Genomic DNA, 26,531 nt, shown 5'->3' on the forward strand with positions numbered 1-26,531 from the left:
CCCTGCCAGGCCTTGAACTTGTCATCCTCCTGCCTCAGCTTTCTGAATATCTGGGATTATAGGCCTGCACCATCCAGCCTGGCTCCTTGATTCTCACATGTTAAATTCTTTCTAGCATTTTCATACTGTAGAATGCATATCTAGAGAATGTATTTTTAAAATGAAAAAAAAAATACTGCTTTTTTTAGCAAGAAACATATTTTCCATAAGAAACAATTGCCTCGTGACTGTGGTCTTTCCTGTTCATTGGAAGGCTGATCAGAAAGGTGGAGGAAGGTGACTAGGTCACAGCTCCCACTTGCAAAGACATGTGATCATCATCTTTCGTTTAATGGTTTTCCTAAATCTGAATTTCCTATCCCCTCTTGACAGATCTAGGGGGAAATTTGGGGCCCTGCATAGGAGAAGGGGGTCAGGCTAGAGGCCAGAGCTTTCTCCTCTTCATGCTATAGTGAAAGAACCCCTCTCTAGAGACCTTGGTTTACTGTCCTGTGGGTGGGAATTTTAATATTATTGCGAGTGGTGCCTGCCCTTTGACCTGAGGCTTGAAAGATGCAGCAAGGGAGGTTGGAAGCATGTGGTGGGATCGCAGGAGTAATTGGGAGTGTCACAGTCAGTCCGCAGAGAAGTGAGTCCGGGGAACTGGGGGCTGTTGGCTCCTGTGTCTACCTGCCTCTTCCTTCTTGCTACGCTGGGATCAAAGCTAGGACCTTGTGCATGCTTAGAACATGCTGCCCCACTGGGCTGCGGTCCAGCACCTCATCACTGGAAGCACGTCCCGAGTAAAGTTAAGGGTAGGTTTGCGGAAGTCCTCACTGCACTCGCCCTCCATTACTGCCTGCCAAGCAGCAGCAACAGAAACTCACTGCCATTTGCATGTTTTTTATTTCCAGTCCTTGCCAGATGTGGCCTGGCAGTGAGCCTGAGGCTGAGCACTTTCTGATGGAGCTTGTTCTGCGTTTTTTCCCTTCCAGACAAAGAATTCTTGAAGGAAAAGGAAAAGTTGGAAATGGAGTTGGCAGCAGTGCGGAACGCAAGCGAGGACCATCGGAGGCATATTGAGATCCTGGACCAGGCTTTGAGCAATGCCCAGGCCAGAGTGATCAAGCTGGAGGAAGAGGTGAGACCAGCATGGGGAGGGGGCAGAGGAGAGACGGGAGAGTTGTGGGAAACCATCCAGATGCAAATGAATAGAAGGTTTACCCATCATGGAGCCAGGCAGAATCATGAGAGACATGGTCCAAGAGCCCACAGGACTGGAAATAAAAAACATGCAAATGGCAGTGAGTTACTGCTGCCCTGTTGGTAGGCAAGTGCCCAGGGCTTCAAATGATGGACATGACCAGAAGCCATTAGTGCCTGTAAGAGGAGACTGCCTTCTGCAGAAGGAGTGGCTGTGGCTGGGTCTTTGTGCTCCCAGTTCTAAGGCAAAGGGTTGGTTGGGTGGCGTTGGGCAGGTGCTCCGCTGACCCCTTCTCTGTCTAGGTTGGCCATGCCATGCCGCACACCCGAACCCAGGGTTAGCAGCTTGTGATGACTCCAACTCTTTAGCTTAGCTTGTTCGTTCCATTGACTGTCCCTTTTACCCCAAGAGAGGAATCAGAAGAATCATGTGCAGGGTTCAAGCTAGGGACTGTGGGCTGTAAGCTGAGACAGGAGGAGGAGAGATGTTATCTACAGGGTTGCATGTCCCCTTGTGGCTCCCTGCAGAGGTGGCTGGCACCTCTGTGATGGGGCATCCTAAGCAGAAATCATCTTGGCAAGGAGATGCCAGGAAGTCTGGAGGACAGCAAGAGAGCATGCCAATACTGAGCTTGGAGCTTGGCATAGAAAGCAGCTAGGGCTATGCCTCTTGGGTTCATTAACCCTATAAGTCCTGTGTAAAAGCTCAAGTTTTAATATAATATCAGCAGGAGAATCCTGAGTGGCAGCCAAGCTCTACCTTGTCATCATAGAAAATGCCCTTTGACCTTGTTGACAGGAGGTCTACTCTGAGCAAGGGAGGCTTGGACCCCTGTATTGTTGGCCTCAGTGAAATCATTCTTGAGGCCTCATCTCCATGCATGGAGTTAAGGGAAATTCTGTTTTGTAAACTCTTTTATTGCTCCCTTTTTATTTTATTATATTTTTTTATTTTTATTTTTATTTATTTATTTATTTATTTATTTTTTGGTTTTTCGAGACAGGGTTTCTCTGTGTAGCTTTGTGCCTTTCTTGGAACTCACTCGGTAGCCCAGGCTGGCCTCGAACTCACAGAGATCCTCCTGCCTCTGCCTCCCGAGTGCTGGGATTAAAGGCGTGCGCCACCACCGCCCGGCAACTCCCTTTTTAAATGTGTTATTATGGTGTGTGCATGGTGTGTGGAGGACAATGCCATCGCATGCGTGTGGAGGAAGACACATGTCATAGCATGCATATGGAGCTCAAAGGACAAGTTCATGGAGTCGGTCCTCTCCCCCAACTTGTGGGTTCCAGGGCTTGAACTCAGGTTGGCAGACTTGTACAGCAAGCACCACTGAGCCATCTTGTCAGCCCTTTCATTTAGTTTTCATATTCCTTCTAGAAGTGAAAGCCATTTATGGGCTGTTGAAGATGGGACTGATCACTGTCATGGCCCTGTCACTGATTCCCAAGCACTGTCATGGTCTTTTCTTGGCCTCACTTTTACATGTCTGTGTTTGGAGGAATGAAGCCCCTCTAAAACAGCTCAGGAAGTCCCTCCAAAGTGGCTCAGGTCTTGGCCTATTTTTATACAGGTTTCTTTGGAAGGTTATGATCCACCCTTGTGTCTTACACCCACTACTCATTCAGGTCTATTTTACCATGGCTGTTAGAAGAGGGGTGCAGAGCCAGGCTGCTAAAAGTGGAGCCCACAAGCTCCCAGACATACCTGCTATGTGACTATGACCAAGTCATTTGGCTTGTTTGCCTTTTTAGCCTCCTCAGCCCCAAGTGGAGGCCGGATAGAACGCTGCTTCTTATTGTCCTGGAGGATTAAATGAGATACAGCTTACAAAGCATAGTGCCTAATGCAGGATTGCTCTGAAAATTCCAGCAAGTAGAATGGCTGTCATAAATCATCCTCATTGGGAAATACTCCTCGCCAGCCTTAAGGCTGAAACAGATGTAGGGACAGATCCACACGTTCAAGGGTCCTGCAGATGCTCAGGGGTACTCTCTCACTTAACGTTACACATTGAGTGCCTGATGGGTGCTGGTCTGTGCCTGGTATTGGAGACACACTGCTCACTGTCCAACAGACACTAAGACAAACGAGTCTCATGATGGCTGTATACTCAATAAGTAAGTATGTATGATGGCACACCCGAGGCATTTGCTCCAGCGAGGCCGCTAAACCCAGGAACCTGCCTAGCAGACTCTCAGAAACCCGCTAAAGTAAACAATCAAAAGCACCATGAAAGAAAATTGCCCTGAAGTCGGTGGTAGCTGTCCCCTCCTGGCACAGTCGGAAGGGCTCTGTATTGTTCCAGTGGCTCTGACAGGGCTGAGCAGAAGCAGGCATGGCTCAGGGCAGAGCGGCTGCACAGCCAGAGGCCTCCCGCAGCAGCAGGCTGCCAGGCCCGCCGGCCGGCATGATGCAGCCTGCCTGTGTGATTATGCCTCAGCGCAGGGCTGAGTCACTCAGAGACAGGAAAACAGCGTCGCTCTCTTCTTGCAGAGCGCCCGATCCAGTAAATGTTCTGGCATGACTTCTTGGCCCGAGTTGATTCCCAGGAAGCTAGAAAACACCTGGATTTGTGAATGTGAGCCAGGCTCCCAGAGCAGACAGAGTGCCAAGTCCTGAGGGTTAGGGTTGGCACTGTGGGCCATGACACTAAATCCATACCTGTGTTATGTTTATGTAATCAGTTGACATTTGTTTCTGCTTCCTCAGTCATTGCCTCAGGTGTTCACTGTGCTCTTCCTGTCCCTGTAGGAAGCTATTCAGCTGCAGAGGAGAAAGTTACTCCATAAGCTGCTGAAGCAAGACACTTCTCTATTCACTAGCAAATATACAATATGTGTGTATGCATATATACAAATCATATGTATATATATATATTATTGCATGTTGTATTGTTTCATTAATTATATTTGTCATGTATTAATTATATAAATATTTATTTATTAGAGAAAAATTAGAAAATAATGAATTTCTTACTGTTCTTGCATAAATGGCCTTTCTACCATACAGATAAACATGTCAAATACTTTAAGGATCTTTCCAGGCTTTTTTTTCACAGATCTATATATAGGTAGACAGATACAGTTTGTGATAACGTAAATAACTTCTGGTTTATGATTTTTTATTTAACTTTAGAGACTAAGCATTTCTATACATTAAAACCTTTTTATTGGTCTCATTTCCAATGGCTGCAGGTGCTATGATTAAAAACAAGTAATGAGAGAGACTACAGAGCTGTTCACAAGGCCCAAAGCAGGCACCCCAAGGGGCCTTCCATCCCTGACCTCCTGGCCATCTTGCTGTACCTGCCACGGGCTCCCGAGAGATGGAGTGGGGTGGTGCACACGCCTGCAGTTTGCCTGGGGGCTCCAGCTGTCTTCCGGCCCAGCTGCAGCACTCACTGGTGTCCACTTTTCACTGTCTCCCCTCAGTTACGAGAGAAGCAAGCCTATGTGGAGAAGGTTGAGAAGCTGCAGCAGGCCCTGACCCAGCTGCAGTCTGCATGTGAGAAGCGAGAGCAGATGGAACGCAGGCTGCGGACCTGGCTGGAGAGGGAGCTGGATGCTCTGAGGACGCAGCAGGTGAGGGACAGGCTGGCTGAGGGGCCGGTGAATCAGACCTGTACGCCCCCTGGGGGCCATCCAGAGGACTCCGTGCACCGATGTGGCCTCCAGAGGGACTGAAGTCTCTGACTTGAGGGTAGAAGTGTGGGAATGCACTTTAGTTGACCTTACACAGCGGACGTTGATTTGATGGGCATGCAGGACAAGAATACAGAGGCCGACGAGGACATGTAAAGGTCAGGGCCACTGGGTGCGACTCTGTGAGGGGGCTTTTGATGAGGTGATGCCCAACCATAGGAGGCAATTGGCCAGATGTGGAGAGTGGCCTTTTCCTGTAGCCAGTGGAGAGCCAGCGCCTGGGAAGAAGTTCACGTTAGGGAGCCTGTGGTGGGTCAGAGAAGAGCCCTCACAGGGCTAGTGGTAAAGCCAGGGGCTTCCCCAGAGTCTCTGGTGGTGATACTGGGAAGCCGAGGAGGAGCTGCAGGGAAGGGGAACAGGAGTCACACTGAGCACTGAGTTCAGTTGAGGAAGGAACTCAGGGTCCCCTGCAGTAAGACTGGCCAGAAACTCCAGCTCTTCCTGTGTCTGCTCTGCTGCTGACCACTGGTCATGGAGCTCAGCGGTGAGGAAGCCCAGAGAGGAACATGCCAACCCGGGGTCCATACATGTCTCAGCAAAGAGAATTCCTGCAGGAAATGCCAGTTTGGGTGAGCCGGAGGCTCCTGCCTCAGATGTGCTGGCGCTTGCCCGGTGAACTGGCTGGGTTTGTGTCAACTTCCCCCAAGCTGGAGTCCTCAGAGAGGAAGGAGCCTCAGCTGGGGAAATGCCTCCTTGAGATCCAGCTGTGAGGCATTTTCTCATTTAGGGATGATTGAGGGAGGGCCCAGCCCATAGTGGGAGGTGCCATCCCTGGGCAGGTGGTCCTGGGTTCTCTAAGAAAGCAGGCTGAGCGGGCCAGGGGAAGCAAGCCAGCAAGCAGCTCCCCTCCATGGCCTCTGCATCAGCTCCTGCCTCCAGGTTCTGCCCTGACTTCCTCTGATAATGAACCGCAATATGGAAGTGTAAGCAAACACACACACACACACACACACACACACAAAAACCTTTCCTCCCCAACTTGCTTTTTGGTCGAGTGTTTCATTGCAGCGGTAGAAACCCTAACTAAGACACCTGGCTTTCTAGGGAGGTGGAGGAGCTCTCTCTGCAGCTTTCTGGGATATATGCAAGGCAGGCTCCGTGGAATTATCTACTGGATAGGGCGGAGAAGTTGCAGCTGCACTTGAAAGTACGTCTTCAGGTCAGCTTAGCTACAGAGCATGGCAGGTCCGTGCAGTCCCCTCTGGAAGTGTGCCTTTGGCCGAGGAGCACAGTGCTGCCAGCGTTTTCTAGAAAATGGAGAACTCGTCCCTGGCCTCCCCGTCTTGTCTCCACGGCAGGTTCTGGTTTGTAAGGAAAGGGCTCCCGGTGTTTATACCGGGCGCTCACTATGGCCCAGGTCAGCCTGTTCTCCATCAACCATTTTCTGTTGCTCGGCTGCTGAGCCCTCCATCTTCCCACTGAGGGCAAGGCTGCTACACAGATGGTAGACCTTGCGATCTCTGGCTGACAAAGGGAGCTCAGTTGGAACCAGAAGGAATGTTCTTTTCCATTTAATGTGCTTCCAGCCCTGTGGGTAGATGGCCCATCTGTGGATCTTTCACTCTGGGTGCTGTGAGACCAGACTCAGCTGTAGAGGACAGCAGTATCAGGACTGAGGCTCTCTGGGGAGAGCACCCAGCCTGCACCTGGGGTCTTGGCGAGCTAATAGCGAATCTGCATGCATGTGGCTGACATGAGACCAGGATGAGCAAGGCGCTCCCCAGAGCTGAGCAGAGCTTGGTGCTCAGCATCGCTGTACAAGTAATTAGTGTTGCCCTGTGTCCTGCAGATTTTAACTATAGCCCTTTTGCCTGTTCACCCAAAAGATAAGCATTGGGTTTTTGTTGTCGTTTCCTTTATACTTTTTCATTTCTGATTTTGCTAGTGAGCATACATTGTTTTATGAGAAATGGTTAAAATGGCCTTGCAGAAATGTCCAAATAAATCTTGGGGTTTTTTTTTTTTGTTTTTTGTTTTTTTGAATCATTCATGGGGCAGATGTTATAAAGGGCACCAGTTCACACCTAAGGTGTGAAGCCCAGGGACAGGCAGGAGCAGTTCCACCCATGTCCTCCAGTGCGACTCGGAGTCACCTCTGGAACAAGGAAGCTCAGCCTGTCTGCAAAAGGCTAGCCCAAAGCCTCTGACCCCCACCTATCCCTAGTCACCCGGCCATAGCCCCACAAGTGCCTGCCCCTTCCTGGTGCCCACAGGGCAGCTTAGGAACAACTTCTGAAGCAGCCCATACCACTCCTTGCTTTTTATGCTTTGTGGCAGCAAGGATTGTGTCTGGTCCCTTTGGGAATCATGCTGAGGTCATAGGGTGACCAAGTTCAGAGTCATTAACACCTTGTGAAGGGCAAGACCAGGCCACCCTACTGTGGAGTGACTTAGTGTCAACATGCCACACAGAAGCTCTGTCTTAACACGGGTACCGGGGCACAGCTGAGTCTCCACCCCTCAGCAGAGGCCACTTGTTCCTCTGAAGTGTCCTGAATGCTTCCAGAAGGGTGGGGGCATGAGATGGCCAGAGCCAAGGATCCTTCAGTGGTCTGGCGCATGGGCTCCAGCATTAGATCCACAGGGCAGGACTCTCGCCTCCTCCCAGCAGAGAATATCTGCCTGAGAGTGAGGGAAGCGCATTAGGCTTGTCCTGTTCTGACAACTGGCCTTGAGAGAAGCTGCACAGGGCTCAGCCTGGGACTCAGTGGTTGAATGCTTGTCTAGGGTGCATGAGACCACAGGACATTCCTGCTGCTCTTTCTCTCTGAGGTTCACTTACCCAAGATGACAGTGGGTCGGATTGAAGTGAGGAAGGGGGAAAGATGGGTTAGGTATACCTGAGGTAAGGAGGAAGTCTAAAATGTGACCTTTCTCAGTCCCAGAGACGTCCAGATAGCAACCACCTTACTTCCTCTCTCTGAGAAAGGAATGGGCACGCCCCGCCCTAAAGATCACCTCCTCATGTGTCACCCCATGTCTCAGGCCTCCAGCAGGGCAGGTCCTGATGCCTTCCCAGGTGACAGTCTGGCAGCCAGAACCTGCGTGTTTGGGCATCTCACTGTTCTTCCTGTGCCTTCTGTTTTCATCTTCTAATGTCTGAGGAGGCAGTCTGGAGCCACTCCTTGGAATCTGGAGGAAGAGCTATGAGGCCAGGACTAAGTCTTGTCCTCAAATTTGTATATATTAATGGCATGGTTTACATTGAGCTGTGGAGCCAGAGCTGGACTTGAACCCCAGCTCTGCTGTGCATTAGCTAAGGACATCATGAATATGTTCTCTCAGGGCCTTAGTCTCCCCGTGTAAAACTGGAATAGTACGTGTTCTATAGAGCTATGTGGGCATTGGTTGAAATAGAGGGACATGGAGGTGGCATGGGACAGGGACCCCCTGAATTGAGGTGGTTCGTGCTGGAGAGGGGGAGCATGGGTCTGGCTGATGCTGATGTGTAGACACTGCAGGACTGAAGAACCCAGGGTCCGTCTTCAGGTGGTGGCAGGCCAGGTTGGTACGATCCACCTTGTGGCCCATTTGGAGCATCATGATGTTGTTGTTACTTCTCCAGAAACATGGAAATGGCCAGCCAGCCAGTCTCCCGGAATATAATGCCCCCGCCCTCATGGAACTTGTACGGGAGAAGGAGGAGCGGATCCTAGCCTTGGAGGCCGACATGACCAAGTGGGAGCAGAAATACCTGGAAGAAAGCACCATCCGGCACTTTGCCATGAGTGCTGCTGCCGCTGCCACAGCCGAGAGGTGCGAGGTGGTCCCCCTGCTCAGGGCTGCAGACGGGGGGGCTGGGGGCGGAGCACTCAGGAGGCTGGGGACAAGGATGAGGAGTTCAAGGGCAGCCTGGGTTAGAGCTAAACTTTGTCTCAAGAGCAAGTAAAAAATTCAGGGGGCCCAAGGAGGTCCAGGGAGGCCTATCGCAAGGAGCAGGGTCTGCCTTTTTTTTTTTTTTAAATTTTATAAACTTTATTATTTAAAAAAAAAAACTTGCAAATTAAAAACATCACACAGGAAAATTAACCAGACCCAAAGTCCATACAACTCAGTGAACAGCTATATAATTAGAATTGGTTTTCAGGATGGACGGAAAGCTGTGGGGCTTTATATTAGATTTATACTTAAAAATACCAAATATATTTTATATACATATCCACCACCCACACCCAAAAAAAAAAAATCCATGACAGAATTAAAAATAGAAACACTATTAGTTTATATCCTCTTTCTTAACTCATGTCCATTCTTCTTAAGCAGTTGTATGTGTGTGTATGTCAGTGAGGGCACACACACGCCATGGAACACATAGGAGGGGATGTCAGAGAACAGCGTTGGTACTCAGCTTCTGCCTTGATTGACACAGGATCTCTTCACACTTTCCCATGGAATACACCGGTCTAGCTAGCTCAAGAGCTTTCAGGGAGCCTTCCGTCTCTGACTCTCACCTTACTGTGGGGGTGCTGGGGTTACAGACATGTGGTACATGGTACAAGCCTGAGACCTACATGGGTTCTGGGGGTTTATACTCAGGTCATGCCTGCATGGCAATCGCTGAGGTGTCTGCCCAACCCAAGGTAAATTCTAAAGCTGCAGCGCTACTTGAAGACAAAAAAGTTCTAGTAGATGGAATGGCGTTCCGCTCCCACCTGCCCAAACTCCAGCTCCAGGGCATCCTGCACCCTCTTTTGGCATCTGTGGACACCCTACACTGTGTGTCTGTGTGTACATATGTGCAAGCGAACTTACACACACAAATGAAAACAAAATAAATCCTATAAAAACAAGACAAACAAACAAACAAAAAACAATTTGGTCATTCCAACATGGCTTTCCTGATCCTCCAAGGAGAAAAGGACAATACAACCTATTTTGAGAAAGATTGAAATCTTGAGTACTGGCTCCATGCTGATTGGCTGCAGATAAATGGGCAAAAGTGACTGTTTACTGCCATTAAGTCCTGACTTTTCAGTCAGGTGTGCACGTCACATTTAAAAGCACTGATTTTTAAACAAACAATATGGTCTTTTATATACCAACTGGTTTTGCTGCCTGGCGCTAAAATTCTTACCCTGGGGGAAATGTGAACAGCATCTAGCCCTCCTCAGAAGGTTCCATGGGCAAACCATGGCCCTCCACCAAGGCCACCCTGGAGAACTTACAGAGCAGGAGAGGATCTCCATCCTCTAGCCCTTCCCAAGGCCTTGGGCCATGTGTAGTCAGGGCAGAATTGCAGACAACGGTTTAGGAAGCGTGCTCTTTGGTTGCAGGTCTCATGACCTTCCCCACCCCCTCCTCTTCCAGGAACTATCAACAAGCCTAGCTCACATGGGAGATGGACAATCTTTTACAAGTAGACACAGCTGGCCTTATAAAAATGGCGGTTGACCTACACAGGTCTTTATTCACCTTGACCGCATTGGCTAGAATTTTGGAGAGGAGGTTTCTGTTTTTGTTTTGTTTTGTTTTAATGTGTGGGCAATGTTTTAAAACTTCACAAATCTCAAAGCAAAGTAGTGTTTGTTCAGAGTTTATGGACACTTGCTATCTATGCTGGGTTTGACTAAGGTGCCTGCCGCCTCACTCAGTAGCATAAATATGAATTTTTAAATTTGCCTCTGGCGCCACAAGAATTTTGTCAAAGTAACTTGGTAGGAAATGTTTCTAGCCCCTAGTCCCTGTGTAGCTGTTTCTGTGAACCCTGGGGTGTTTATAATTCTGTGTAGTAGTTCAAAGTGTTCTGCCTGCTTTCTCCATGATTTGCTTTTCTGATGTATTCACAGCCACAGTGTTTACTTTGCTGGGTCATGTTCTCACTCCTGCCCTTTCGTGTGTTTGTTTTATCACGATGCATCTTTGCTGAGACCTTCTTCCTAAAGACAAATGGAACTTGGAACCATGCTGGGCATGGTTAAGGGCTCTGCAGTCCTTCGTCTCTGGGCCTGGGTCCCTTTCCATCACTAACAGTGTCCTAGAAGTCAGTCAATCCCAGTTTCACTGTCTGAACACACTGTAAGAACGGACACCACATGTACCATGCGCTGCCGTTCCCTGAATGAATAAGTGCGTGCTCATCGGTGGCTGGCATTAAGGAGGGTAAAAGGCCTGTATGTTGAGTACCTACCAACCCCCATGCAAAATACGGAAATAACAGCACATCGAGGCCCAGCTTCAGCTGTGACTGGGAGACTGAGCAAGGATGAGGGTAGAGTAAGTTCAAGGCCAGCAGCAGTTGCAGTACTGACAGTATCCATGTGTCAGCAGACCACATCTACAGGCACCCTTCCACACCTCATAACATCAACAGAGCTTAGCAAACAGCCTTGATAATAGAAGCAAGGGATTTTCATTATTGAATATTGTTTTCCTGAGATAGTGTCTCTTTTGTTTATTTATTTACATGATTTCACATGGATATAATGCTTTTTTTTGTTTTGTTTTGGTTTGTTTGGTTTTGGCTTTGGTTTTTCAAGACAAGGTTTCTTTCTGTATCAACCCTGGCTGTCCTGGAACTCTCTGTGTAGATGAGGCTGGCCTGGAACTCTCAGAGATTCTCTGTGCTGGGATTAAAGGCATGTACTAACACTCCCGGCTTGAGTATAACACTTTTAATCTTATCTATCCCTCACCATACCCAACTTCTTGCAGAACCCTCTCTTATCCATATGCCTCTCTGGAATTCAAGTCCTCTTCTTCTGTGCGCGCGCGCGCACACACACACACACACACACACACACACACACACACACACCCCTACTGAGTCCAATTAGTGTTGCCTGTACCCACGTGTAGTGCAGGGCTGACCACTGGGGCATAGACAAGCTAGCAGGACGTTTGTCTCTAAAGAAAACGGACTCTCTCAGCAGTCCTGGACTCTTCCTCATCCATGCTGGGATGGTCCCTGGCATGGTCTCATGCTGGACCTGGGCAGGCAGCCATAGCTGCTGAGAGTTCGTGGGTGCCACTGCCCTGACGTGCCCAGAAGACACCATTTCTCAGCAGTTCTCCGGGTCCCCTCGCTCTTCCAGTCTCTGCCCCCTTTCCATGATGAGCCCTGCTCCCTGGATGTAGGGCTTGTGTTCTAGTGTCCCATCTGGAGACGAGCTCTCTGCAGTCAATCACTTACTCCCTGTACTTCAGCCCATTGTGGATGTATGTACCACTCTCTGCCTGCTGTGGAAAGCAGTGTCTTTGATGAGAGGTTAGAGCTGCAGTAATCAAGGTCAGTGAGCTTGGCCCTTAGTGCCTTAATTCTTTAAGTTTAGAAAGAAAATCGGGCCAAGATTTAGGACAATCTGGCAGACAGAGGGCTTTTCTGGGACACTTTCCAGCATGTGGCCCTTCGCTCCCATTTTTTGAAATGTTTACAGCATTCCTCATTCCAGCCTCTTTCGAGACTGACCCCCAAGGTGGGATAGCGGAGGTAGAGGACTGTTGGTTTCCTCTCGAATGCAAAGCACACATCCGTTAGGAAGTAAATCCCACTCTCTCCATTCCGAGTGTGTTTGCACGGAGGACCAAGGGGAAGGCTAGAGCCAAAGTGTGTCTCGTCTCCCCAGGGACAGCACCATCGTCAACCACTCGAGGAACGGCAGCTATGGTGAGAGCTCCCTGGAGGCCCACATCTGGCCGGAGGAAGAGGAGGTGGTGCAGGCCAACAGGAGGTGTCAGGACATGGAGTACACGTAAGGACAGCCATGTATGGCCACCAGATCTAAGTGGAGATACATGCTGCTGGTACACTCCTGCCAGCCTACCCCGCCCCCCAGGCACACTGTTCTCTGTTCTAACTGCCATGAGCCTAAGGACCCCCAAGACTCTTGTCCTGGAGAGAAGAAGCAAGCGGCTCCATGCAACGGGTCTGTAGGGAGACAAGTGAAGACGAGCTATTTATACCTGGAGAATGTATGTCCCTGTTAGTTCAGGCATTTGTTTCTATAACCTCCACAATACTGTGAGCCGAGAATGAGAAGGAAATTTCACCCCCGAGGTCCAGAGATTTGCAGCCAGAATTACTATTCCCACCAAAGACAAAGAGTTTTAAACAGTCAGTGTGCGATCCTCTGATGGGCACACAATTTCCAGCGGGGGTTTTTATGTCATCGGAACGCCTGTGGACCCCAGTCCTGAGTCTCCATGTGCTGAAGTGAAAACAGGGCTTCCAGACTGAGCCAGAAATAGGCTCAGCAAGTATCTATCAGAGTTAGTAAAAGAACTCAAGGCTTACTGCTTGTCTTCAGCCATCAGTGGGGAAGTCATCTTCCCTCCAAGAACCTAGCCATTTCTTCCTTTTTTCCACTGTAGAAGTTACCCTGCAGTTACAGCTTACCTTTGGGCCAGAGCGCCTGTGCTCCCAGTATTCCTCCCTCAATTCTTTCCCCTAAACTCTTTCCCACAAGCAGCTTAGTCCTTGGAGTCCCTAGCAAATAGCTACAGTCATTCTCACAGCCCTCCCGGGAATCCTCCGGTCTCCGGCACTGGGAAAGGTACATTGTTTTGATCTACTGTGGAGGGCGCAGCTTGCAGATTGCTGCTGATTGACAGCTTCTGTACACCAACCCTGTATGTCAGAATTACTCTGGAAATCCCTGAGACAAGTGTTCCAGAGTTTTCTAACTAAATGGCATTTTAATCATAGTTTTGTTCTTCTTTGGTTTGGTTTTACAGTATTAAAAACCTCCATGCCAAAATCATAGAGAAGGATGCCATGATAAAGGTCCTTCAGCAGCGGTCCCGTAAGGACACTGGGAAGACAGACTCTTCCAGCCTGCGGCCCGCCCGCTCTGTCCCGTCCATTGCGGCAACCACCGGGACACATTCCCGCCAGACTTCACTTACCAGCAGCCAGCTGGCGGAAGAGAAGAAGGAAGAGAAGACCTGGAAGGGGAGTATAGGTGAGATGCGGACCCAGAGAGCATGGCACTGGCAGGTGGTCTCCCATTCACTGCCAGGACTCAGGATGTCACCTCATCTCAATTTTTAAAAATACTTTATTATGTATACAGTGTTCCGTCTGCATGCCAGAAGAGGTCACCAGCCCTCGTTATAGATGGTTGTGAACCACCATGTGGATGCTGGGAATTGAACTCAGGACCTCTGGAAGAGCAGCCAGTGCTCTTAACCTCTGAGCCATCTCTCCAGACCCCCGACTCCATCTCAATTTAAACATTCTTCAAGTGAGGAGGAAAGCCAGTCATGTTGGATTGGAGAGTTAAATCAGATGCATGAAAGCGCTGTGTAGATGCTGAAGGCTATGCAAGCTCTTGGGCTTACGTTGATTCTTACCAATATTGTTCACAGGAACTACATAAAATGTCTTAACAGGACAAACCTAGAGCCCCATGTCTTAGTTAGGTTTCTATTGCTGTGAAGAGATACCTTGGCCAAGGCAATTAATTCTTATAAGGAAAACATTTAATTGAGGGGGCTCACTTACGGTTTCAGAGGTTCAGTCCATTATCATCATGGTGGGGAGCATGGTGGTGTGCGGGCAGATGTGGTGCTAGAGCTGAGGGTCCTACATCTTGCAGGCAACAGGAAGTTGACTGACACACTGGGTCATATCCTGAGTATAGGAAACCTCAAAGCCCGCCCCCAAGTGATGCACTTCCTCCAACAATGTCATACCCACTCCAACCTAAGAAAGCCACACCTCCTAATAGTGCCACTCCCTGGGAGATTATAGGGGCCAATTACATTCAAACTACCAAACCCTCAGAATGTCGCTCCATCCTGGGCCATGTCTGCGACTGCTCCACAGTGTGTCTAAACCTGTGGGACATGAAAAGGCTTGAGCAAATAATGGGGAAAGTGTGCCCAGAGAATCACTGTCAAGGACAGGAGTCTTCTCGTGTTGTACAAGCAGAATGTTTCGAATTATCCAGGAGTGGTCCTTAGCTGGAGTGGTATCCTAAAGTAGACAGGATTGCTCACAAGCTGGGCCTGTGAGCTTGGAGAACAAGCATCCAAGTCCTCTGTTCCTTCCTCTGCTTGCTGGCAACTCCAGGGGGCTGGCCTTCTTTGGCATCTATCTCTGGCTCAGCACGTTTTCATTTCTCTGCTCTGCACAGAGTCAGTTTTTTCCAGCACAGGACCTCAGAGGGATCTGGCTGATTTGTCCTACAAGCTATAAGGGTTTCCAGATGAACCCACTGAGTTGAGGGAATCAAAGACCCTCAGCCAGAACATCTGTTTTAAGTCCCTCTACTGGTGGCCCCTATAACCTCAGCTCATCAAAGAGGATTCATGGGGACAGCAACTATGATAAAGACTATCCCAAAGACACGTAGCTCCCAACCCAGTGAGAGGCAGGTCTGGTTAAGGAATCTGAAATTATTCAGTTCTGATGGAAATGTCTCTAGGATAAATCTGTGACATGCATCCAGGTACACATCGCTGATGCCTGGGTTTGTATCCTCAACATTTAGCAGGTCAACACAAGGCCTGAGAGTTGGGCACAGTGACCTAAGGAAGACTGCCATGTTGTCTGCACCAGTATACCTCTTTATCAGTGTCATTGGTGCCCACATACCAGTCACAGAAACAGGAGGGACTCTGAGGGTCAGGAGGCCACCTTCACAGACTCCTACACAGGACCTCAGGTTTTCCCATCTCGCACATGATGGACTTAAAGAAGTGTGGGAGACAACAGTGTCCACCTTCCTAATTGCTGAGCAGATCCCAGGAGAGATTTATTCTTCTTCCACATCTATATCACTGTGTCTGAGTCTGGGCAGTGGTGAGGTGGGATTCAGGTTGGCGGGCCTGAGTGGCGAGGGTCTTTTTTCCCTCTGACATACCCCACCAGTCCAACTATGGTTTCCAGTTGCTTGAGTTTAGAATACAAATACCAACCCCACAAAGAATGTAATTACCTAGGACGGGGGACATGATATAGGAGTATTTCTCATTTCATTAAGCACACACACATGTGCTGTTTATTAAGGGTTTAGTGAATAAGTCATTGATTAAATAAAGTCATCCCTAGTCTGGAAAAAAAAGATGCATTTTCTTACAAAAGGAAATGGAGGGAAACAGATCATCCTTGAAAAGCCACTTCTTCTTCCATCAGGATTCCTGCTGGGGAAGGAGCATCAGGGCCAGGCCTCTGCCCCTCTGCTGCCGACCACACCTGCCGCTGCACTGTCACCTCCGGCTTCCGGCACGTCGGCCGGCAGCACCCACGCCAAGACAGGCAGCAAGGACAGCAGCACCCAGACCGACAAGAGCACTGAGCTCTTCTGGCCCAGCATGGCTTCCCTCCCCAGCCGCGGCAGGCTGAGCACGGCCCCTTCCAACAGCCCCATCCTGAAACATCCAGCTGCCAAAGGCACCGTGGAGAAACCGGGTATGTGGCCCCTACCTCTACCACGCTTGGAGTCCCTATGACACTGTGTGACTTGAGGGAGGGAATCTAGATGGGAGCTGTGGAAAGTTCAGGAAGCCCAGCCGGCTCCTCTGTTCCAGTAGTGGTCGTCACAGTGACTTTTAGACTGGGTGTGCTCTTCGTTGTTAGAGGACTAAAATGTGTCTAAATGTGCTTAGTTCATTACTGAAGAAGAGGAGCCCCCAGCTCGAGTGACCTGGCCATATGTGTGTTCTAACCTGCCCAGGGGGAAGTACAACAAATATCTGGTAGAAGTAACTTGGGGAGGGGGATTTACTGTGAGCTCATGGCTTGGGAGAGCAGTCCATCACAGTAGATACAGCAAGGCAGGACTGAAGTGTGAGGCTGCTTGTTCACATCTTCACAGACAGGAAATAGGGGAATTTGGGTCTTCAGCAGCTTTCTCCTTTCTTAATTTTTACTCAGTCCAGAACCCTGAGACACTGTCTTCTCTGGGAGGCCCCCACCAGTCATTCTGTACTCCCCACTGAGATATTCTCGGTCTCCCATGAGCACACCAAGGTGGCTGAGACTCTCAGGCAGGCCATGATGTTAGAAATGCTTGGGAACCAAGGCACCTGCTCCTGGTTGCTGATGTTTTGCCCTCGGTTTGACAGAGAGCTCTCCTGGCCACGGGAAGTCGACAGACCACAGAAGCCGCATCAGCAGCTCGTTGCACAAGCCCGAGTTCCCAGATGGGGAGATGATGGAGGTGCTCATCTAGCCCTCGTCCTGTGGAGTTTCACACCAGCATGCTGACAAGAAAGATGGCTGAAAGAAGAGAAGACCTAGATGGTAGTAACTGGGAAGCCAGGCAGTTGTGGACACTTCATGTTACCAGAGCAGCCGCCTCACAGGACTGCAGGAAGGGGGAGAAGATGCATGCAGACTTGGAAGCAGAGTTGAGAAGAAATAGGAGTGAGATTTTCCATTGTAGAGAAAGTGTATGTCATGGGAGGCTCCATGCTTCCCCTATTCTTGGCTTATAGACAGATGAAGAAGAGCTGGGCCTTCCTTGGAATCACCCTGTCCCCTTTGCCTCTTAGAAGGTTTGGTTTAAGAAGAATCTGCTGGAAATCCTGAAAACCCATCTTGGCATAATGTAGTGTTGCTGTGCCATCATGGGGTTGCACGTGCACATGCGTGTGCGTGTGCGTGTGTGTGCGTGTGCGTGTGTGTGTGTGTGTGTGTGCGTGTACGCGTGTGCGCGCGCGAGCGTGTGTGCATGTGTGTGTGTGTGCCTGTCCTTCGAAGATACATCCAGGGTAATGGGGAATTCCACAGGCAAGTTTTGGCACCTACTCGGCTGTTTTGGTTTGTGGGCTCAGTGTGAGGCTTTGCTTGTCTGAACAGGATGGGAATGTTGTGACCACGTCCTCACCCACCCTAACTCCGTGGAGCTTGTCTCTGCCTCTGCTCTATTTCCTTCCTTACTTTGTTGTGTTTTTCTCTGTTTTCTGAGACATAGCAGATTTCCTTACGTAGGGGACTTAGGAGACTATCATCTTTGCTGTGGTGTTCAGTGGGACAGAGCCTCATGCTGGCACCCTGGCTGCCCCCACCCCTCACCTTTGCTTAGCTGAGCTGCAGCTGTTATTTCACTATGAGCCGGGAAACCTGGATGGGGAGCAGGAGTCCATGAGTCACTGACGTCACATCATGCCTCTGATTTGGTTTTCACGCACTCTCTTGTAAAAATGCCTGACAGTTATGCCCCATTGCCCTGCTAGGAAGACCTCAGTGTGAGCAGGTGTGCAGGTTCCTGATGGTGGTTTACACACACAGCTCCCCAGGCAGCTGCCAAGATCTCACCAGGCATCCCGGGCCACTTTCTCATAGTTGAGGTTTTCGGGTCTTTCCATTGGTCTCCACCGTCCCGTTCTGCCCTGGCTGCTGTTGGTGAGCACAAGGCTTCCCTGATCACTTCTTTCCTGTGGACTTGCTTTGTAACCCAAGATTGGTAGACACACAGTGTGGCCAGTGTCTCACAAGAGATGCCGCTTACCCGAAGTAAGGCAGCCATGTCATGGAAATGAGCCACCATGAGCAAGGGGCAGGGGCCCTGGCGGCCACAGTAAGGTCTCCTGCACATTGCGGTGGATGCTGGCTTCCTGCAGGGCACAAGAGAAGCCTTCCAGGACACAGATGGCCGGCCCTTCAGGATCCTGAACTTTCCCCAGCTCAGTAGGATTTCTTTTCCAAGTCCCTTTCCTCACCACGACTTTTCCCTCAAGGGAAGAAAGAAGAACGCTAAGTCTGTGATTTCTAAAGTCCCTCTTAAACGCAGCACTGAAGATGGATCTGCTCGGAAGCTCTGCTCTGGTCATTTGCTCAGGACTTGTCCCCAGGGGAAAACCTGAGTGAAATGGTGACCTCCCCAGGTTGAGGTGGCGCATGGATTGTGAGAGGTGTAGCCTGGAGAACAGATCAGATCAGATCAGAGGAGAGGTGGTGTTGTCCAACACCTGAGCCATCTGACAGGACAAAAGAGGTGGGGCTGGCCTCCCCAAGCTCCACCTGGCAGCGGACACTGGCTTGGAGCCCCACCAGCCCCTTACCTCTTCTTGTCTCACGTCTCTGGCAGCCTGAGTACTGAGCTTGCCCCGTGTCCTGTGGGGGAGGGGTGAGAAGACAGTACAGGAGATCTTGCCAGCTTCGAGGAGCTGGAGGATGGATGCAGGTCGGGGTGGGGACCATTTTGGATAGGGCATGGAGTTCAGTTAATGGCAACTAGCTCTCTTAAGAGCATGTTGTCTCCAACTAATGTTGGGGACAAACCAGAGAGGAGAGCGTATAGAGGTGGGAAATTCATGAGGGCTTCCAGCCATGTGCCATGTCTGAGCCCCTCTGCCCAAACTTAGGTGGCATGTCTCCCAGCATGGGGTGAAGCACTGCCCCGTGTACTCCCGGTCTAGTCCGAGTGTTCCAGACACACTGCACAGGCAGGCAGAAGGTCCCTGCTCTAGTCCTCCCTCCTGCACTGTCAATAGTTCAGTTGTCAAAACACAAAGGGGGCGCGGACAGTTTGGGGGCTTTCACCACATGTGTACTGTGGCTTTCGTCCACGACTCCATGTTGAGAGAACGCCTATGGCTTTAAGGCCAAAGCCCTCTAGTCTTCCATTATGTAATTCTCTTGGAAAATACAGGGCGAAGGAGCTTTAGCACTCAGCAGCCATTCCGAGCTCTGGGCTGTCCACAGATCTGATCTTGACACTGAGAACAGCACTATGTAGGTATTTTAGTGCTGGCGGCATGCAGGACTGGAAAAAGTGCCTGTTAACTGGTTCGTAAAGCACCAGGGGAACAAGGCGAGGAACAATCTCCTGAGCGCACATACAGATGCCGAAACTGGACCCAAGAGGCTTACAGTCCGTCTCCCAGCTTCAAAGCCGACGCTAGGACTTAAAGACTCAGAAGAGGAGTGCGCAGCCTCGAACATGATGCACAGAGCTGTGCTGGGTGCTCTGTGACCCCATTTGTGATAACTTGTGTGCACACAGGGAAGCTGTCACACCGCTTGGGGCCTGAGAACAGAACTAAGCCCAAACCTATAACTACCAAACCCCACCACCCTCAGGTGGGGACAGAAGTCTCCATGTTCTGTTAAAAGCACAACTACAAAGCAGATATTTTTTTTAAAAAGCCCTTCCTCATGGAGCAGATGTCTAGTCTTCAGGCATCCCAGGAGCGTTTGACCATAGGATCTGAGGCTCTTGTCTCAGGGTAAAGGGTGAAGGCCATGGCGTTTAGTGATAACTTGACCAGCATCCTGCTTTGTCCTTGAGTGGGCCATGCGGTGATGTCTGTCTGCTTCCAGGTGTCATGTGGAACATGAGAAGTGTAGGTCAGGTCTCCGCCATTGGGTGGTTTCATTAAGTGATGGTTCTGTATGTAAGAACTCATCCTGTCTGGAGGTTCACAGCACTAGGCTGCCGGGAAAAACACATTAATTTCCAAAGAATTAAGAGTGTGTGCTAAACACTTGACATTGTTCTTTCTGCTTCCCAGAAGCTGTTGACCAGGAACTGTGGAGTGTCCAGCATGTTCCCACTGTGCCTCCTGGGTGGGACTGCCCTGCTGTACCCCCAGCTTTCCTTAGGGGTAGGGACAAGGCCTGGGGGACCAGTCCTGTTCAGCCCTGCAAAGGTCTCTCTTTGGAGCCCATGTAGCTTGACCTTTCGCTATGAGTGGATCAAGAAAGTTGTTCCAAGTGAGTTTCTGGCCTCAGAACAGAGAACCCGACGGTTCTACAATCAGGAAAGCAGCTGTGGTGTCCCCTGCAGAGAGGCCACATATGTGTCCTGTTGACTGTCCCCTGCTTGGCCTCAGCCACCTGCACATACTAAATGTAGTGGCTGAAGCTCCTCCCTCCAAGAGCTGATGAGCTGGGTCCTCCTCTCCCTGCCACAGACTAGAGACTCTTAGGAACTGTCGGATAAGGCTGAAGGCCTGGAGACAGTAAGGTGACAGTGATTTCCAGGGGTTTCCAGGCAGGTCACTCGTGTAGGCTGCAGAGAGCTGTGCTGAGTGGGAGGGTGCGTTCTCCACGCACACAACCTCTTCCTTGTCTGCATTGGAGTGCAATGTTTCTCTGTGTTGTCCGGGTGATCGCACACCCCTTTTAAGCAAAGGAGTCTTGTGGATGTTGGAAGCAAGATCTGGCAAATGTTCTTAAATGGCGAAGCCAGAGAAAAACCAGTAACTTCCCCAAAAGCGGAGTCAGCCAGTCTCTAAGTATATATGTTGGCTTTCTTATACTCTTTCTAATTGATTAATGTGTTCTAAATGTCTTTAGTTGGTGTGAGGATTGTTTAAAGCATTTGCTTGTGGGGCGGCTCCATGGGAGATAGGCTGTATAGTAACAAACCTCAGAAGCCAGCCGGCTAGCAGTATTTTTCCCTCTTATCAGTAGCATACCCTTTCTTGTTTAGTAATTTAATAGTATATTACAATGTGTATATGTAAGTGCATACATATGAGGTGGAATTTCTTAATATCCAGAAACTCCTACTGTTTGCCATGAGCTTTCTGCTTGGGAGGGCCGCAGCCTCCCAGGTAAATCAGTTGTTGACTTCTCTAGCAGAATGGCCTCCAGGGTCTGGCACACTCCCCTGACTCCCCGTGAGGTGAGAGGTCCCTGTTTTTTGAAAGTGGATTTAAGTATGAACACAGAGGGCAATGAGTCAGAATAAGAGTCCCAGGGCCAGCGAGATGGCTCAATGGACAGGGAATTGCCACCAAAGCCAAGATCCCCAGGACTCATGTGGTAGGAGGAAGGAACCAGCTCCTGCAAATGCTCCTCTGACCTACACACACACACACACACACACACACACACACACACACGCACACACACATGCACACACACATACGAACACACACGCATACATGCATGCACACGCGCGCACATATGCACACACTTTTTAGAAGACTATCAAGACATGTAGGAAGAGTCATCAGTACCTGTGACCTCTGGGGCCTTGTTTTCAAGCCTGTTTCTCTTGCCAGGCCTCACGCTTCTACTCCCCCCTGCTGCCTGCATATGCTACAGACCTAAGCACATATCCATCAGTATGAACACCCAGTAGGTATTCTGTAAAATGGAGATATACTTAAGTGCATGTTATTGTCGTGTGTGCTGTGACTGAGGTGTGTCCTCTGCCCTCCCTCCAAGGCAATGCACATACAGCAGTTTCTAGGATCAGCTTCTGTTTTATCGCCTGTGGTGTGTTTGCTCGTGACTTTGCCTGGGAGTCTGCTCTCACATACACACCTGTGAGTATTTATTACAAAGCAGAGTGGGGACAGGCTTAGCCACAGTACTTGTATTTGAATGTTTTCTAGGAGGGACGGTGGTGCCTCCTCCTCGGTGAGGCACTGACAGAATCTGTGTCAGACTCTGTGAAACAGCCAGCACAGGCACCAGCATCAGCCTGAGTGCCCTGGGGCCACTGTCCTTTCCGCCTGCCCTGTGTGCGGGGTGTGGTTTTGTGTGTCCCTGTGCTGGGGGCATGTGCCGCACTGCCCAGCACGCTCTGGTATCCACATGTAATCTTTGGCATCTTTGCGTCTGGACTGTATTGAGAGGTGGTGTACAGATCTGTACAGATGGGTCCATGTGCAGAGTGGGGGAGTCCCCCCACAGTGAATATGGATACTGTTGGTCAGCCAAAGATTTTCCTGTTCTTTGCTGCTTAAACTTTGTGCCTTAATATTGTAAATAATAAATGGGTAAAACAGCAAGGTGGCTCTTCTTTCCCTTCCTTGTACTGTTTTTCTCCACAGGACATAAAGGAAGCGCACACGTCTCATGTGGACACCCTGCGCATGCGAGCGCCTCTTGGTGCTAGCTCCAGAGCCTGCGGCTGCCCCAGCGGCCCTCAGCCCCCACAGACACAGCCCCCTTCACAGGCTCATGAAGGAGACATTGAGTCATAGCAGCACTGCTGGAGTTGGCAGCCCACACTCCCTGCCCGGAAGATGAATGAGGAGGGGAAGGAAGTGTGGGAGGCTGGGGGGGGGTCCTCTCTGCCTATGCAGGCACCCTCAGAGGACTCATGGATGCTGGCCTGTGACTGTGGGAAACAGTGCTCACTGCCTTGGGGATTCACCCAAGCAGCCTGGATGCCAGGGAGCAGACCACAGTCAGACATGCTCTGTGCCCCGAGATGCACAGGGGAAATGGTGGCTGCTTTGTCACAAGAGAATTGGTGGGGTGGGGGTTAGGGGGTGGTTTGATAGCAGTGAGTCACGTGATAAACTAGAATTCTGGCAAGGATCTTCCGTGACTAACACTGGACAGAATAAACCCCATGACAGTCCACACAGCAGGCAAAGGCACGTCTGGTGACTTGAGAAAGGGGCCATGTCCTCTGTTTGTCTCTGGCCATGTCTCCTGGAATAGAAATCTGTCTCCATCCCAGGTCCCAGTGTGGGAGGGAATGAAGGAGGGAGCTCCCAACCCGCACAAGCACAGTGTGGTCCCTTTGAATCCTCAAAGTAGTGTAGTCACTGTCCGTCTGTAAAGACCAGGAAACAGGCTCAAACAGAAGCCAAAGTCAGCAGGGCGGAGATGTCAGCTCTGGTCTTCTGACACAGTTGGCAGACTTGCTCTCTGTGGGTCCCTGGAGGCGCAGAGCTCAAGCCTCTGTCTGCCTCGCTTCTTGCACATCCTGCCTTCTCTCCAGATACATATATCCTCTGAAGAACTGTTTCTTTTTTTTGGAGTAATCCTCACACACTCATTAGGAATTCAGTCACATAAAATGGGACCAGCAGCTACTTAAGAGAGCTGTTACTATTGGGCTGGCTGTTAGGTCTGTTACCTTGTTGATGAAGGCAGACAAGGAGAGGACAACAGTTCTCAGAACAGAGTTTCAGACAGGTGCCACGGAAGAGCACATTAAGAATGCAAACAGACTCGTGTCACACCCAGCGACAGGCAGCACCCTGTGTCTCTGGTACCGGCATGCCAAGGAAAGGGTTCTGAGGTTAGCCACAGTCTGGGACCCAGGAGGCCAGGCGCTGCTGGGCTGGCACACGGACACTGGGTGTGGTACGTCGAGGACTGGGCTAGGACCTCTCTGAATGACTGCTGGGTCCAGTCTCTCCAGGACACTGGGAGTGAAACTCAGTGCTGGGGTAGAGGGGCCCACGTGTGCATTTCACTAGTCAGAGCATCAGTACAGAAGCCCCTGGACCCTCTAAACAGAATCTATGTGGAAATTACATGTGTGGATAGGTGGGTATAGACAGGGATGCAAAAGAGGTCAACCCCAGAACAACATCCTTCATTCTGACACATCCTCTCTTTCTCTGTGTTACTGTGAACCTAGGCCCTTCCTCAACAATTGCTCTTCATAGACCCATTTACACCAAGAAACAGGTGCTTTTTGTGTAAAGAAAACATGGAGACAAGAGATTACTCAGTGATTAGAGTGTATACTGCTCTTCCAGAGGGCCTGAGTTCAGTTCCCAGAACCCACGTTGGAGGGTTCACAATATCCTTTAACTCTGGCTCCAGGGAACAGAGGTTTGGGACATATCATGCCTCTTCCAAGAAATGCTGTCTGGAGCTAATGAGCCATCGTGGGTGTTTAGAACCTAGGTAGAGAGGACCAGAAACAAAAGGGACTATCATAGCCTATGAGCAAATAATGGCACTCTAGCTCAAGCCATGAACACCATGGTACCTTCCATACAAACAAAGCCAGACGAAGGAGAGAAAGAAACGAACTTAGCTGGAAGGCAAGCGAAAGGAGCTAAGTAGGTGAGAAAGATGGGTCCATCAGTGGTTTGGAATGGAATCTTCCAGTCCTTTGGAGCAATCACTCCTGGCTAGATGTTTGGGAAATGGCTGTTTCATAGGAAAGTGTTTTTTTATTCCAGTTTCTGATTACCATTTAAAACATTTCAATTTCCATTTCAACATCCCAGTTAATAGTTAGATGGCACAGAGAAAAACACAGTAAACACTGAAAGTCTTTGTAACTGAGCAAATGCCACTGGAACTCCACACAACTGTTCCCAGACCACAGCAGACATCCTTAATGTTCTGTAGTTGGACAGATTGTAGCGAGCATCTTCCCCTTTCAACGTCTGCATTAGGTTTCTGCCACTGCATTAAAATGCCGAGGAATTCAGCTCAGAGAAGGACACATTTGATTCATCGTTCTCGAGGCTTTGCTCTATAATTGTTTGGCACTCTCACGATGGGCCTACGGCAAAACGGAACAAAGCTGGCAACTCCTGGGAGGCAGGAACAGCAAAAGAGAGCAGAAGGAAGGGGCAAGACCAAAACCTGCCATTCAGAGGTGTGTTCCCAGTGACCTGCTTCTGCTCTGCCCCGCATCATAACTGGGGCCCCACCTCCAAAATATCATTAGCTGGAACCAAGCCTTCAGCACAGCCTTTGGTGACATTCCACATCCAAACTATAGCATCCTGCTCCTGCTCTCAGAGGCTCATCAGGCATAACACAGTCTGTCTCCAGGAAACTTCATGCACTTAACAGTTTCAGTACTGTTGGAAGGTCAGAGGCTAAGACAAGACTCTTAGCAAGTCTGAACAGATTAAAAAGTCCATTGCAGTGGGCAGTGGGTGGTGATGGCGCACACCTTTGATCCCAGCACTTGGGAGGCAGAGGCAGGTGGATCTGTGAGTTTGAAGTCAGCCTGGTCTACAGAGTGAGTTACAGGGAAGCCAGGGCTGCAGAGAGAAACCCTGTCTCAACAAAAAAACAAAAACAAACAAATCTATTTGCATACTTCTAACACAAAATGGCTCGGAATGAAGGTTTCCATTACAGGAGGGAATTGGGAGTGGGGGGTATAAAAGGGAGATAGAACAAAGCAAAACCAAACCCAGCAAGACAAATATTCAATCCTATAACTCCATGCAAGCATCTGGAGCATGTGCTGATAGGATTGTACTTCCATAGGAATGTGGCAGCATCATCACTTTGGCTACTTGCGCTCACCCTGCTCATTGTGATACCTTTCCTCGGCAAGTGGCTCCATGTTCCGGCATCTCCACCTTCCCTCCCCTGCTCATTGTGATACCTTTCCTCGGCAAGTGGCTCCATGTTCCGGCATCTCCACCTTCCCGCTCACCCTGCTCATTGTGATACCTTTCCTCGGCAAGTGGCTCCATGTTCCGGCATCTCCACCTTCCTGGGGTCTCCACTGCAGCCCCGCTTCACTCTCACAGCTCCGTGTTCTGTACTTTCCAAGGCTCCCTTACTGCACGACACATGGCCTCCCAAGCTTCCCTGCGGCATTTGGGTGAAAATCTCTATGATCAGCTCTTGTATTTTCCATGTCCATAACACTAGTGTCATGAAGGATGCCAAGGTCTGCCAGCAACTCGGGCAATCAGTGGGCCCACTCCGACCATGGCTGCAGTAGTTCCTGTGTGGCGGAGACGGAGCCTGGTGAAGTAACTCCTTAGAGCCAATTCTGGTCAGTCCCATGTGAGCTGCGCTTCTCAGCGTTCACTCCTCTGAGCAAAGCCTTTCAATTTTGCACTTTTACTGCTTGAGACTGGCCAATTCTTGAGATGCCTCAAAACATGCTCCCTATTGTCCTCGTCAAAGCTCCTGGCTTCTTTTTAATGACGCCAATCTCCTCAGCAACACCACTCACTGTCTTTGGCCCCGATTTTCTGGGCACTTTTGTGTCTAAACTGCAAAGTCTCTCAAGTCTTTCACTCTGCTCTTTGTGTTTCATTTTCATTATAAGCCTGGCCAGTATTCT

The 26,531-nt window shown here is 49.9% G+C and overlaps 1 protein-coding gene across 5 annotated transcripts in view; it reads left to right on the plus strand.

Moving 5' to 3' along the window:
• The window catches only part of Amotl1 (angiomotin like 1), a 128,277-nt gene extending 105,756 nt beyond the window's left edge, over positions 1-22,521 (plus strand). For all 5 annotated transcript variants that reach the window (XM_037207757.1, XM_037207758.1, XM_037207759.1 and 2 more), the window contains 7 exons: positions 975-1,120; positions 4,618-4,767; positions 8,453-8,643; positions 12,450-12,575; positions 13,558-13,784; positions 15,962-16,237; positions 16,894-22,521. In XM_037207757.1, the coding sequence (XP_037063652.1) occupies positions 975-1,120; positions 4,618-4,767; positions 8,453-8,643; positions 12,450-12,575; positions 13,558-13,784; positions 15,962-16,237; positions 16,894-17,000 (1,223 nt within the window). In that variant the 3' untranslated portion in view covers positions 17,001-22,521. The remainder of the gene's footprint in view (positions 1-974; positions 1,121-4,617; positions 4,768-8,452; positions 8,644-12,449; positions 12,576-13,557; positions 13,785-15,961; positions 16,238-16,893) is intronic.
• The last annotated feature ends 4,010 nt before the right edge of the window (positions 22,522-26,531 follow it).

This window comes from Peromyscus leucopus, chromosome 7, assembly GCF_004664715.2.
Source record: "Peromyscus leucopus breed LL Stock chromosome 7, UCI_PerLeu_2.1, whole genome shotgun sequence".
Taxonomy (NCBI): domain Eukaryota; kingdom Metazoa; phylum Chordata; class Mammalia; order Rodentia; family Cricetidae; genus Peromyscus; species Peromyscus leucopus.